Genomic DNA, 15,343 nt, shown 5'->3' on the forward strand with positions numbered 1-15,343 from the left:
TGATTTGGGCATAATGCTGCATTTTCTAATACCGGACACAAATTTATACTGACAGTTTTATATATTAAACCATGGAAATATTTAGTCATGTATAAATTATGTAATTAGAGTCTTGAAATGTTTTCAGTGCGTTCCAGGCTGCATATTGGAGTAACATTACTCTGTCTCTTTTACTAAATTGTGGAACTTGCTACATCTTCTCTTTTCAACCCAATTATCTAGCAAGAGGTGTTAATGCATGATGAATGTTCAGTGTGCACATTATAGGCAACAGTTGCTTGTTCATTCTGAATATTTTCATGTCTTTATAAGCCATTCAGGATTATTAATTTTTTGCTTTTTTTGTTTTTCCTATCATGCTGAATTAAGTTGGTTTTCATTTGCATCCCATTTTGCTATATTTATTGCCAGCTATTTCAAGGTTAACTAGAAAAGGGTTACTTAAACAAAAGAGTATACATCAGTGTTAAGTAGGGAAATCTGTTAGTATGTGGCTATATGTTGGTCTAGCACAACAAAGTATTTTTATTTTATTTTTTTAGGATTCTAGGTTTTTCAAATAAAATGGTATTCTACTATTTATTTGATTTATAGTTTCTGAAAGCCTGCCTGACAGATCTGTCTGACTCCTTGACCAACTAGAATAGATGTTGGTATATAAAACACAGAGCCCAGTGTTAAAACTATATGTTATTTATGGAAATGTGCTTTCTCTTTGTGTTCCATAAGCAAGCATACAAATGAGAAGACTTGCACCACTAATAGGTTTTTCTGATGTGCATGCATAAAGTAGAAAATATTGCCCCCTTACTCAAGCAATTATAGTGCACTTCAGTTCAAGCAACAAATTAGTGGGAGGACTGTATCGAGTGGAAAGGAAAAAGAACTTAGTGAGGAAAGGAAGGAGCTGAAAATAACATCTCTGTGCTTCCTTGTGCAGCTTGACAGTTGCCTTCTCATTGCACTAAATCAATTTGCCTCCCATCCAATGATTTTCCTTGCTGTTGTTTCTACTTCTGCAGCTAAATGGGAGCTTTTAGTTCCATGCTGGCTGAAGCAGCATCATAGCTGCTTATATGAGAAAGAGTTGACATGAATTTGACTGAATGCCAAAAAGTATAGGAAGGGATAAAATTTGTGCATAGCCCCCCATCCTTCTCAGTATGGTAGTAGAAGTAATATATTACTTATACCCCAACCATCCGCCTGGGTTGCCCCAGCCACTCTGGACGACTTCCAACATAATAAAATCACAGCAAAACTTCAAACATTAAAAAAATCCCAATACAGGGCTAACTTCAGGTGTCTTCCGGGGGCACAGTTTTGTATTTTTATATACACATTTAAAGAGGGGCTCCAACAACTACTCTGCTCCTAAGTCATTTCAAAGAGGCTCCGCAATGGAGTCCTGTCGTTAACTCTTGGCAGCCCTTGACTGGTCATAATGATTGAGTTTTGGAGAGAAGACTGGAGGGAAGATTATCATTTGTGATGAATGTCTTGAGTGAGGGCTCTAGAATAATCCCAGATAGTGGATGTGGACGTACCATTATTTAAACACAATCCTTAAACATCTGTACTGGGAAAGTCTGTGGTTCTGCAGCCCTTCTATGCAACCCATGTGTTGCAAACACGAGCGAGCCCTTAATTCTACTGATGACAAAAGGGCAAATTGTTTTACATGCATACATTCTGCTTTAAAAATTTGAATTAAGGTAATTTTAGATTGTCTGGATTAATTTTCCTGTGGCAGAGACTTTTATTATTAGTCTCCTTAATGAGAACATTACGATGGCTCATGCATGATTGCATTATTCACCTGCTCTTGATTCTCAAGTTTATTGCCCTCCTTATCCTTCACTTCCAAGGTCTTACCATTCTACTTTAATTTCCCAATGTATTTTGTACTTCTCCATTTCTACCACCTTGAGTCACCAGTCTCCTACTCTCTTGCCATTTTTTTCACCATGCACCCTTGCTATCCTTATCCCTGGAATGGTCTCCTTCGCATACGTTTGTCCCTCTCACAGTTTCCCCACCCCACCCCAATGCTGTACCCCTACTGTAGTGCTGCCTTCTGACATCCATGAATCGTGTGTGGTTGTCTGCAAAGGATCCATACATACACTTGCAGTTTGGGTGTCTGCACAACTGGGTGTCCCAGCCAAGTTTGCTGACAAGTTTACTTAATACATGGTGCAGGGGGGGGGGCACAACTATCTCAGGAGCATGAGATTGGAGGTGGGTGAGAAGCGTAGTTCCTGCTTAAAACTGTGAGTGCCCTACATGCAAGTAATGTGTGAACAGGGCTTCCCTTTTCCCTTTAGGTCCCAGCTCAAAAGTCCAATTTCTTTTATGAAGCCACGTTACTGGCATTAGTCCCAGTCGACAATTGAACTTAGCCATTGTGAATTAAATGAATTTGCTTGCATTCATTCTTGTTGCCCATGCCTGTGCCCACCCACCCTCCATGTTGTCTCTTCCCTCTCTCCATCCAAATTGAGATTATAAGCTCCTCTGGACTGTGACCTGTGGTTTGCTTTTGTGACTTTATAAAATGCACTATATACTGAATTCCTCCTATACAAAAAAGCAATAGCTGAAAACACATTGTAAATCACAAAGCCCTGTTTTCAAGTTGTTGACAATTAGATATCCCATTTTATCCCATCTGCTGCTCACATCTTTGTTTCCCTTCCTTTTATTGCACCATGGGTTTTTAAGGCGCCATTTATTGGAGTTTAGTGGCCTTATATTTTGGAGAACTTTATGGGCACTGTAAAATATTTCTGAGTTGAAATACCAAGCATCTGCCTCAAATATTTAGCAAGAATAAATATTCTTTACTGTCCTTTCCCACAGTTTGTGATGACGACTGCACTGGAGTCCTACTTCGTGACTTAGAATCTCTAAACCAGATGGCTTTGAGTGTCAATCTCAGCGGCCCGCTACACCCTCCATATAAAATGCTTTATTCGTTTGAAAATACGACCCAGGAATTAAAGGTATTTTCAAAACCATCACCAGCTTTAGATTTCACATCTGGACAGAGAGGCCATCACATACGCTTTTTTGGGCATGTGAGATTATGTATAGATCAGGATGGGTGGGTGGTGTAAAAATGGTTTAATTACTTTAAGCATACCACGATGGTTAAATAGCTATTACAATAAATTATTGGGAGGATTAATAAGTAGAAGATGCTATAGTAATTCATGTTTGTTCTCTTGGACAGAAGGAAACAAATTGTAAGAACAGTGGCGTGAAATGTGTGCCGTTAATGTCACAAAATAACTCTTAACATTTTATAAAGAAGAGCCACATTACATGTTTATCAGTGCTGTGTTTACTCAGGCCCATGCATATACTGCTTGCCCTCGTTTATGAACATGCTTTATGTGTCAGCAGCGGCAATAATTAAGGTCAACAGAGCAGCTTTATTCAGCGTTATTTCTGAAATCCATAATGTAAAATGACTTTATTTCTTCAGCATTTACTGTCACCTCAGCGAGCACCAGAGAGACTCCTTCAGGTGGCAAAGAAGAACTTGGATACTCTTGTGACGGAGATGGACGAGCTTTTGACAAGGGTGAGCCCAGAGGGTAAAGGGTTAGACCCCAATTTCATTTTTAAGAAAAGCGTTTCAGGACACGTTCTTATGTTACTGGAGCCACTTCCCAAGGACCCCATCTCAGGTTGCTATGCCCAGGGCCGTCTTTAGCATATGCGCCACCGGGGTGCAAAGATCCGCCCAGCGCCTCCAAATTGAGTTTAACCTCCAAATTAACTTTTATTATGCTTATGTCACTTTTATCATTTGATAAATGGCGCTCATGCCTGTGCGGCTCTAAACGGAGTTTTGTGTGTGTGTGTGTGTGTGTGTGTGTGTGTGTGTGTGTGTTGTTTAAAACCAGCTTTTCTAAAGAAGACAAAGAACACATTGGGAGTTAGTGTAAAGACTCCACACATGCGCTTACGGTTGTGGGGGGAGTCTGAAAGATGAGATGGGCGGGCACTGTGTGCATGCGTGGGACAGCCATCTCGGGCAGCCTTTCATTGTGGCTTACTTCTAGAGGAGCTGGGAGGGCCCTTGCGAGCGCACATATACGAGTTCTTCTTCCGGAGCCTGTGTGCGATCCCATCGCTAGATAGGCGCGTTCTCTTTCTGTCTGTCTCCCCCTCTTTCTTGTCACTCTGCCTCCTCACAGCTTTGTGAGCGAGACTTTCCAGAGTGAGTGCTCTCCCTGCAGCAGCATTAACAGGCAGGTGGCGCGAGATCAGTTGTGTCAACGGTTTCGCTGACCCCGCTGCCGCATAGCAGCTCAATACAATACTCTTTGGCGGCTTCAGCAGCGGGCGCCTGGCACCACACAGAATTCAGCGCCCGGGTGCCCTGCACCCCTTGCACCCCTTGGTAAATACGGCCCTGGTTATGCCAATGTCTGTATGCAGGATGTTCTAAAGCTTCAGGTGTTCTAAAGCCCCATACAAGCAGCATCATGTGAAATGAGTGGGTACAAATGCCCCAATCTCTACCTTTGTTGTTGCCAGGGTCACCCTCCATGGCTTGAAGGGCGAACTTCTAAAACAGTGGAGCCCCCTGTTCTTATGGAGGCTCTCCTTGCTGTTTAGAACTATGATTGCCTCAGTTCTCCACCACACAATGCTATTTGAGTGAGAGGTTTTAATGCCTGAAGAGGGCTAGGAAGTCATGTGGTATGGGTGGTAATAGGGATACTTCACACACTGCTCTCAATGAGAATATGACACAATTGGTGTCAGAATGGTGTTGAAACGATTCTTTGGTCGATTAAGAAATTAAGCCTCCATTATTTGTCAATATCAAGGTGTATTTGGCTCTGGTACTACCATTAGACACACAGGTGGCCCAAGACATTTTTGCGGCTGAAGCAAAATGGTGTGCTGCTGCCCCCACCATGTAGGGTAGGGGCATGAAGCTGTGCAAGGGCTTTGCCCTCAAGGAAAAGCCATTGCAAAGCCTTGCTGCCTGGCACAAGGGTAGGGCAAACTCTGCAAGGGCTTCTTCTTGGCAAGAGGGGAGGTGTTCTACAGAGCTTTGCCACCGGTCCCTCTCCGCCCCTAGGGCCAAACAACTACTCTGAGAGCTTCACATGGTCCATTGAAACACCATCAAAGAAAGTAGAATTAAAAATAGAGAACGATGGGAAGGGGTGTCCATTGCAGATCCAAACTCTGGCTTGGGAGTGAAGCTTCCATTCTTTGTTCTTTTTGTGGTCCTGTCCTGGATCAGGTCCTGCGAATTTAAATGGCCCAGGTTTAAGTACAAAGACAGTGACCTTGGTTTATTTCAACAGCTAATTAGACACCATCTCAGCTGCCTTCTCATTCTGCCTGAGGGTTATCTAAGTGTACGTTGAAAGCTTATTTTCTACTATAATAGAGGCTGGTCAACCTTTTTTTGACAAGTTTCAGCTGTTTTGTACCTGTGTCCTACACCATGCAATTGTGTCAATAGCCAGAAAAATAGAATGAATAGAATGTGATTTGTCACAGAATAACACTGTTATTTTCCACCAAAGGCTGCTTTTATAAAGCCCCCAAAGGAAAAAATAGGCAAGGCTTCGTTTCGCTTTTACTTCAGTTTGTCTTTTTTTTATATTTGTCCTAGCATTTGTCTGACCTGTGGAAATAAAATAAAAACACTTTCGTTTATTCCAGTTTGTAATCCAACAGAGGCACAGTCAGACAGAGAAAATCGTGTATTCAAATCAAATCTCAGTTATGACTTAGAGCCTATCAAGCAACCTTCATCTAGAAGAGATGAGGGGGAAATCTTGTTATTAAAAACGCCTTTATTTTGTAGGGGGTAAAGTTCTCTTGAGATGACACCTCTGTTGTTTGTTATTCCTTTTATTAGTAAAGACTCCAAACTGTGCAGAAATTGGAATTTCATTAGTCAATCAGGTAGTAAGAATTTATATTAATATAAAGTGTGCCACCTAGTGGTGAAGTAGCCTAGGTCTTATTTCAACAGTGATTTTGGTTTAGGTGCTTGTTTGAACAATGTGAGAAGAACCTGGGAAGGAGGTGAATGATTAAACTTGGAGATTCAACATTTAATAAAAATTAAAAAAAATTATCCCTGGTGCTGAGAGATAAAAATCCCACTTTGTGAGCAAACGCTGCTTGATATAACACACTGTATTTTAGAGAAAATGAGTGAACCCTATCAGAAACTGGGAGCGGCAGGTCTTAGGCACTATGCCTCTCTCAAATCCATAAGATGTTGATGGTTCAAATCAATAAATCCCCTGTTTGTTGAACACAGGATCTCAGTGAACCAGTCAAGCGCTCTCTGCAGGGGTATAGTTACCAGGGATAGATCTTTTAACTGTTAGATGGTCAGTCTAAGAAGCAGAATAAGCGTGAGGAGGAGAAAGCAGGACTGCAGCATCAGATATGCATGCTCCACATCTTGCCCCCCCCATCTTGCAAAAAAGATCCTGTCGAGTATGCAGTGTTTATATTATTTCCCCCAACTATCAGCTGTCAGTTGCTCAAGCCTCAAGCCTCCTCTTTTCAAATTCTTGTTATCTTGACCCCAACTCATCAGCACAGGGCCAGAGAGAAGTTAGCCCTGTAGCACTGGTGAAAACTATGCTGTTTAGACCAGGCATAGGCAAACTCGGCCCCCCAGATGTTTTGGGACTACAACTCCCATCATCCCTAGTTAACAGGACAAGTGGTCAGGGATTATGGGAATTGTAGTCACAAAACATCTGGAGGGCTGAGTTTGCCTATGTCTGGTTTAGACAGAACCTCTCTAACATGAGTTTTCTTTGTTAACCTGCCAGTAGATATTGATGCTTTATTAATAATTTCATGTGGGTTTTATTCTCATATGTTGTACTCTGCCTTGAAATATTCGTGGGGAGGGTGGATTGTGGTTACATCAATAAATGAACACATGTGTTCATCTAGGGTCTTCCTCTGGACTGAAATTGCACTTGAAGGGACCAGGCTGGTCTGTCCCTTATAGTTCTGAGGAGATTGGGTATTGTAGGCCTTGATGTGCATGTTCAGCCAGTTGTGTTCTGTAACACAGAAATAACAAGCTTCGTGAGATATCTAGCATTTCCCGTTGCTTCTTTTCTGGTAGCAGAGTGTTCTTTTCTAAGCTAAGCATTGATTCCTCTCTCACAGCATTTAGAATGGATACATAGCTTCAATGTTGAAGGCATTAAAGACTTTGATGAAGTCTATAAGTGAAAGGTAGAGTTTATTCTTTGACGCTTGTCCAGAGGCATCAAAGTTCTCTTATAAAAGAAGACAACACATGAGTACATGCATACATTATATTCCTTGATGCGGAAAGAACTTACATGAATGAATAGTTCATAAAAACATAGGGTTGCATTCAGTGTTTAACATGGCCCCTCAAAATCAATGGGCATGACTAACTTGAGTCCATTAATGTCAATGTGTCTGCTTCAAATGGAACGTAGTTGGGTGTAACCCATACTCAGCTTATTAAAAAGCATAACAAGAGTGTAAACAGACTGTGAAGTATCCATTGCAAGAATGATCTGGAGTGTAACTTTAGTGTTCTGTAAGTTACACTGAAATCAATAGGGCTGAAGGGGCTAATAAAACACTAAAACCTTCATGGCTTCAATAGACTTCAGTACTTTCACCATGGATGGAGCTCGACATGTGCTAAGAATGATAGCTGGTGAACGAAGTCAAAGAAAAATAATGTCATCTGGGATCTCTTTGTGTCCTGTTCCAGTATGTGTTCTAAGAACCCAGAATAAAGCCTCAGATGCCTCTTTAATGGTAGAAGGGAGTAATAAAATGTAATTGTGTACTTGGGAAGACTGTGTGTCACTTCCAGTATATCTGATCAATAATTCATTGATTGCCTTTTGCTTGAGGTAAAGTTTCCAAGTAGATTCAGACAGATGGAGTATCTTCTTGTCATGTTCATTAATTACACGTTTCTTTAATCTGTATCGCCAGGCGACCAAGGTGACAGCAGATGGGGAGCAAACTGGGCAGCACGCTCAGGCAACTAATGAGAGAGCGAAGATGCTTGGACAGTTCATCAAGGGCACCCTCCAGGCAGCAGAAGGTATCGGAGAAGGGGGAGGCAGGCAGGCAGTGCCAATAGCCTCTCGAGAAATGTAAAGCATCACCGGTTGGGACCAAGAACACGAAAGCACTGAAAAAGAGTACCATACATGAGCCGAAAGAAATCAATTGATTAAAATGCTGGACTTCAAATCTGTTAAATGAAAAAAACCTATATAGCCAAATAATTGTAGACTTCCTGCAATCTAAGTTTGCTACAACTGTTGGCAGATTGGCAATTAAAAGCACAGAGCAGCAGAAAAATTGAACCTTCTCCTTCAGGGATCTTCAGGGATGTTCAGGTTCTTGAAGAATAACTATTATGATTAAATAACTAATGGGGAACTTCTGCTTTGCTGTTGTTTATTTTCAAGGCAGTAAAAATTACATTTGGGAGGAGAAGGGGGTGGGGAAAGTCCTCTTGTTGTTTTAGCATCCTGTGTGGTGCGTTAACAGTACATTTTTGATTTCTCAAAATGGCTTTAAAAATGCATTACTACTTACTGTTAATGAACACCTGCTATTTAGTGTTTGCAGATGGCAGCTAGCCATACATATGCCCAGGGACGTAGGCATTATGCCCCTGCAAGGAGCATGATTTTCTGAACTTCAAAGTACAGTTGAGAGCCATAACTAAAGGTATCAAGTCATTTTGGGTGGGGGGGTTGAAAATAAGAGAACACCATGCATAAGTAATAAACAAAAAGGGAGCAAAACAACCACATTATTGTAAACTTGGTGCAGCACAGTCATTGTTTGAATTTAGATTTCATAGTCTGACCTCCTTTGTTCTCTTCCTAGTTGATCTTTTATTTTCCAGCTAAAGTAATGAGAACTGCCTGCAATTTTCACTACTCCAGTCCACCTATGTGCCAGCTCAGCAGCCATAACTGCGCAACTAAATCCATAGCCAATAACCTATTGGCTGTTCAGTGACATAGGGTGAATGCAAGGGACTAGACCCTCCCCCCCCCCCCCAAAAAAAACAGATTGGCACATCTTTCTTTTCTTTTTTTAAGGAGATTCCACACACCCAGCCCTCAAAGCTGAATTAAGAGGCGAGAAACTTGCTGAAGCCCTTCTTTGCACAGGCGAATCATCATTTAATAAGAAATATTGGAAAGGCCCTTAGTGAGATGGGGGGGGCAGGTGACCTGCAATTTCCTGCTAAAAACCTGACAGCAGTTAATGGGAAATGCTTTTCATTGAAACCCTGGATAGCTGCTGCCAGCCAGAGTAGACAATTTTTGTCCAAATGGACAAAGTCTGACATAGTATAAGGCAACCTAGGAGGCTGTGTTTTCAATTTTCATGGTGTTATGAATGTCTCTTACATTCACAAAAATCTGGATACTAATAAATTAACATTCCTGTCCTAAATGCATGGATGATTATTCTTTTGGGGGAGTTTCCTCTGAAGCATAAGCTTCACACCGCCCCAGACACTTAATTTGATGTAACGAGTTTTAAATTCAGGCTCTCTGACATTATTTATAGTATTATAGTGTACCGGACATACAATCATGAATGCTTTATGTATACTGTTGACTTCTTGCTCTGCACTAAGAAGTCTCCATACAATTATTTCTCAATCTATTGCAAATTAAGGATTGCCTCTAACAAACAGTCTTTTAACATAATCCAGGCCTTTCATTAAAATTATTTCCTCAGTCTCCAAAATTTCACTACTTATATTGTCCCCACAAATAATTTAACCCCCCTGTTTGCTTCAAATCCCACCTTTTCTATAAAGCTTTTAGTACAGCAGCCTAGTCCTCATATCCCACTCTAATCAAGCTTACATATAGCACAGTTCATGTATTCTAAATCCTGAAAACAATATAGGAAAGCTGGATTGAGAGCACTATCTCTGCCCACCTTGTCACTCTCCATCAGGTGGAAGAATAACTTTTGAAACAGGAAACCTGCTCTGTTCACAAGGACCTGCTTTGCATGATTTAGAACCATAGAAAATCAGGATTCTAAATCACACAGGAAAGCTTCTTGAGTAGAGCAAACTCCTAACTTTGGAACTTATTCTTCCAAGTCATGGAAGGTGATTGGGGGTGGGGGGGGGGTGGAGCAAACATCCCCACTCTCCCAGACACTCATATTAGGGTTTTTGAGTGCTTGAATATTACTCAAGTATAACCAATAAACATTTATTTATTGTGCTTTAATTGTTGTAACCCTCCCTGGGACCTTGGGATGAAGGGTGGGTAATAAATGGTAATAATAACAATGTTCTTCTGTTTATCCCTGCTTCCATTTCCTTCCCTTCCTCTGTTTTCCCTTGTCTCTCTTTGATGATATATATAATTTGCCAACTTTTCTGCAGCTGCAAATGAAACAGCTTTAAAGCTGAATGAGACACTTGGAAGCCCAGACAAGCCGCTGGACAAAAGCCTTCAAGAATTGCAGAGGGATGTTGACAAAATGATGGCATTGCTCAGGAAGAGAAAGCTGGATGTCCAAGAGAAGGCAGCCCTAGATGAGCTAGAGTGAGTAGCAAAGCAATAAATATAAATGAGTTAGCAAATGAGTTCTAAAGAAAATGACTGTGATCTATTCAGATTTCAGTGGAACTTGAATTTTGAGCAGTGGTTCTGGTCCACTCAAATAGACAATGAAGGCAGGGATAATAGTAAGGATTTATTCTCTGATTCAAAAAACTCATAGTCATTTCTCAGCATTGGAAGATTTGCTCTAAGTATCCAAAAATGATTAAACCTAACCTGATCCTCCAAAAACCTGGTTTGTACTGGCATATTTGGATACTCAGAGCCTTCAAATTTTTTGTCCAGATTAATAGCTTTAGAAAAGCACCAACAGTAGTTGCCTGAGGTTATCCCATACACACCCAGCTATGCTGACCTGACCACTTCTTTGATCGTGTTCCTAGAAATAAAGGTTGGAACAGTGAGGCACTGGGCAGCTACATCTATTGTCACCTGTACAGAATAGCTCTTTTTCAAGCACACTGATCGATTTGCCAGCAAACATATTCCCATAGATAAAGGGTTTGTTATCGAAAAGATCCCCATTACTATTTCCACATTCATTTATGTCCAATTTCATGTCATTCTTTTCCCTTTGCAGTTTTCCTTTTCATTTTAGTGCATGACTTTACGAATAAATCCTATTGATTCCAGGGGAACTTACATCTGAGTAATGAGTTTAAGACCACAGTGTAACTCATGCATCCCCAAACTGCGGCCCTCCAGATGTTTTGGCCTACAACTCCCATGACCCTTAGCTAACAGGACCAGTGGTCGGGGAAGATGGAAATTGTAGTCCAAAACATCTGGAGGGCCAAAGTTTGGGGGTGCCTGGTGTAACTCATTATATGTAACTCTACTCCTTCTAGTATGGTTCAGTACAATAGATAGCTGGCATATAGCTGTAAGAGTTGGGGGTGCTCTCCGCAAGAAATGGTGCTGATTACTCTGAGCTATACATATTTCAGTCTTTATTTACAGAAGCAGTAGGCATCATTCAGCCATCCTTACTGTCAGACTCAGATCCAGGAAGTAACTTTTGGCGGCTTTTTCTCCAACATAAAAGCTTAGGGAGCCCTAATCTCTGCCTCTGCGTTCTACGTTTCAACTCCCACCTCTCCCTTGCTAACGGGACCTGCATAGCTTCCCCCTCTGTTCCCGAGCTGGTGGAGCGGTGTTGGGGCTCCGGCTCAGCATGAGTGAGCCCTTTTACTCTGTGGGTGCTTCCTGCCACCCCTCCCCTTCTCCTTCTGACATTTCCTGTCCTTCTCCTCCCAGCTCTTCCTGCCCAGCCTCCTCCTCCTCCTCTCCCCTCAAGGTGTTGCTGGGCAGTGCCGTGACAATAGCCCATGGAGTTTGTTCCATCCTCCAGACTGCAGCTAAAACTGGAAAATATTCAGTCTCAAGCCTATTCAGCTATTCTACACTGATTATTTTGAAATAACCAGTCTGATCTTTGGCTATAGTAGCATGTAAAATTAAATACACAGGTTTACTATGATTTTGTTTTGTTTTGTTTTTAAGGTTAAGAGTGTGTTATTTATTTCAAACAGAGGACAGGGGTGAGAAAGTAAAACAGGAATAACAGGGCATGGGAGATAACAAGGAATTAGTGTGTGAAATTTTGGGCAGGAGTCAACCAACCCATTCAATCAGTGCAAGGATATCTGCTTGTGCAGCAGGACTTTCCCCCTTTCCTCATTCTGTGTGGGTGGTATTGGTTGCCAGCTGGGTACTTGTAACATGGAATGGCAGCTTCAGTTGCATTGCCTCCATGCGTCTATTCCAGTGATCTGACAAATCCATGAGCTCTCCAACTCCAAGGTAGTGCTGAAACTTGAACTAGCCAGGGCCGTCTTACCCATAGGCGTTAGGGGTGCGGGGCACCCAGGTGCTAGGCTCTCAGGGGCGCCAGGCCGAGAGTCTGGGCCTGAGAGTTGAGTCTGGGGAAGAGCCCAGCAGCTCTTCTGCTGCGGGTGGCTCTGCACCACAGGTTTGGGGGCGACCGAGCCAGCGAGACGCTGAGGCAGCCGGCCGGCTCCACCCTCCTGCATGCCTGGGACTGGGCAACCAGGGGGGGGGGCACCGGGCAGATCTTTGCACCCTGGCGTCGCATATGCTTTAGACAGCCCACAACCTAGAATAGCATTCCATATCCATATTGGTTAAATAACACATTGGTTAAGGGTGTGGGTTTTTTCATTCATTCAAATAGGGGTAGAATTGACCCCCCCCCCAAGCCACAAGTGAAAATATCATTTTTATTTCACTAATTTGACGCACCACATGGCAATTTGCATTTCATTATGGTTGAAGACTATCTAAAACAATTTGTTAATGATTTCTTTATAGTGCTATCAGGGTGCGTTTGACCCTGCTTGTAAACTGAAGGTTAATGAGAGGACTTTTTCTGAATTTGTTGAAAAAACTATATGCAAGAAATGAAAAATGAAGTTGATTTCTAACATTGGTTTGCAACTTGGCATATCTGCAATTTAGGCCAGAATAACTCAACAGGAAACCTCTTTGGAATAGGGTTTTTGCTTTGTTTTTGTCCTCCAAATTAAGCATGGCAATCAGCAGAAAGTTAGATTTGCTGCTGATGTTTCTGATTTGGATTTAGACATACATCACATAATTTGGTTTTTTTTTCCACCAGTATTACAGAGTTGGAATAAACACCCAGAACTAAGGGGATCCATGCAATTTTGTAATGTGTTCTAATAATTTATAAGAAAATCTAACCCAAGTCCATTTTAAAACAGACATCAAAAGCACATGGAATCATAAGTATGGCACGCATATTAACAATACCATGTCTCATATGTTACAGAGCAGCAGAAGCCCTCTTAAAGAGAGTTAACAAACTGTTTGGAGATCCTGGGAAGAGAACAGAGGAGCTCAAAAATGAAGTCCGAGACAAGCTGGCAGACTACCAAGATAAGGTTGATGATGCTCTAGACCTGCTGAGAGAAGCAACCAACAAAATTAGGGAGGCAAATAGACTATCTGCAATCAACCAAGGAAATATGACATCTGTGGAGGTGAGTGTTGAGATGCCCCACTCTGACTGTCTTGACTATCTGCCACTTGCAGATTCTCTCAGAATCAGAAATGTTTTCCCCTCTGCTTTTAAAACGCTACAAGCAGATTTAAAATCTTGACAAATTAATTGACATGTTGTTTTAATTCCTAGTTGGGGGGACTAAGTTAAATTACTGAAACTACTATTGATGCCAGAAAGAAATGAAATGGAACTTAAATTTTTACTCTAGTGAATAGTTTGTGATCTACGCATGCATATACAGTATTACAGTACAGATGTAATATAGCAACCCAAGTAGTCATGGCCCCAAACAATCATTGTTCTAAAATCTGTGTTGAGACTATACACAGACCCAGCCAATCAAGATTTAGTATTAGAATGGATATACTTCCTCATTCTGTCTTGTTCTCAAGTCAGGAATTAAATGGGCATATGTAAATTCAGATTATAAATCAAACTACCCTATATCTTTTATTGTTAGCAACTGGTGTAAATGATTTCCCTTGATTTAATTTTAATTGCGAAGTCTTGAAAGCACATTATACCATACATTAACAAGTGCTTAGCCATGACAGTAAGAGCGAAGTCAACTTCAAATGAAGACAAATGTTTCAGTTTCTTGTTTGTTTCAGTCTTTTCTGCCTCAAGGCTGTTATGAGTTGCATGATGCTAGCTTCCATAGAATTGGGAGGCCTGAAGGGCTAACCATTGCCATTCCCTAAAGGTAGATCAGGTGCTTCTTCAAGGTAGAGAGAAGGAAGATGCAGAAAATTAAAATATTCACTTCTCTGTAGAATTTTATTATGTAATCATCCCTTTGAATTCTGTGTTTTAATCAGATTCCTCAGATCATGGCAAGCTCCCCAAAATAGCATTTTCCCCAGAATGCTTACTCAGCTTCGTATGCAATTTCCTAAATCTGATATTACAGAAGGTGGAAATCCTGAGGTTTCTTACAAACACCTTACTTCCTAACACAAAAGAAGCAACAAAAGTGCTGCAAACACAATGTTTTATTAAATATAAAATATAAAAACAAACGCATATTCATTTTGAGCCATTTTCCTCACATAAACAAATATAATCTATAGGAAAAGAAGCAAGCTTTAGAAGATGGACGACAGGCGGTGGAAAACACTCTAAAAGAAGGAAATGACATCCTTAGTGAAGCTAATGACCTTGCAAATGGAATCAATTTAGCTGTGGAGGTAAATATTATATAGTTGAAGAATGAGCACAAAGAAACAGATTTTCACAACAGTGCAATATTTTATTTTACTATGTACAGGTAGCAACCATTTTGTGTGTATCCAGTTGGCAGCCGGCGCATGGGTCAGTGTGAACACGAAAGAAGGCAGAATGGTGGTGGAACAGTGGACATTGTCAGGGATGGGCCAGAAGTGTCAGGTTTCCCGGAGGGAGGGGGAGACGCAGTGATGGAGTAGGCTATGCCAGAGGGGAAGGAGCAAGAAAGAGTTGTTGAAGTCAGTCGAGAGGAGCAGCAAGGGTTAAGTTCCATCTCAGACTCCCGGGGGGGGGGTTAAGCCAGCTCTCACGAAACGTGTGGGGAAAAGGAGGGGTGAAAGACAAGGTGAGCAGGTTAGCCATTTCCTGGCATGTTGGCGGGGCGGATGCAGAGCTCAGTAGAGATCTGAACTGAGTGACTCTGATGAATGATCATTGTGTG

At 41.5% G+C, this 15,343-nt stretch overlaps 1 protein-coding gene across 8 annotated transcripts in view; it reads left to right on the top strand.

The window, feature by feature from the left end:
* LAMA2 (laminin subunit alpha 2) overlaps positions 1-15,343 on the top strand; it is a 377,555-nt gene that overhangs the window by 283,408 nt on the left and 78,804 nt on the right. For all 8 annotated transcript variants that reach the window (XM_060272671.1, XM_035109029.2, XM_060272672.1 and 5 more), the window contains 6 exons: positions 2,863-3,005; positions 3,491-3,589; positions 8,002-8,113; positions 10,451-10,613; positions 13,444-13,654; positions 14,748-14,864. In XM_060272671.1, coding sequence (XP_060128654.1) covers positions 2,863-3,005; positions 3,491-3,589; positions 8,002-8,113; positions 10,451-10,613; positions 13,444-13,654; positions 14,748-14,864 — 845 coding nt within the window. The remainder of the gene's footprint in view (positions 1-2,862; positions 3,006-3,490; positions 3,590-8,001; positions 8,114-10,450; positions 10,614-13,443; positions 13,655-14,747; positions 14,865-15,343) is intronic.

Source organism: Zootoca vivipara, chromosome 3, assembly GCF_963506605.1.
Source record: "Zootoca vivipara chromosome 3, rZooViv1.1, whole genome shotgun sequence".
NCBI classification, from domain to species: Eukaryota; Metazoa; Chordata; class Lepidosauria; order Squamata; family Lacertidae; genus Zootoca; species Zootoca vivipara.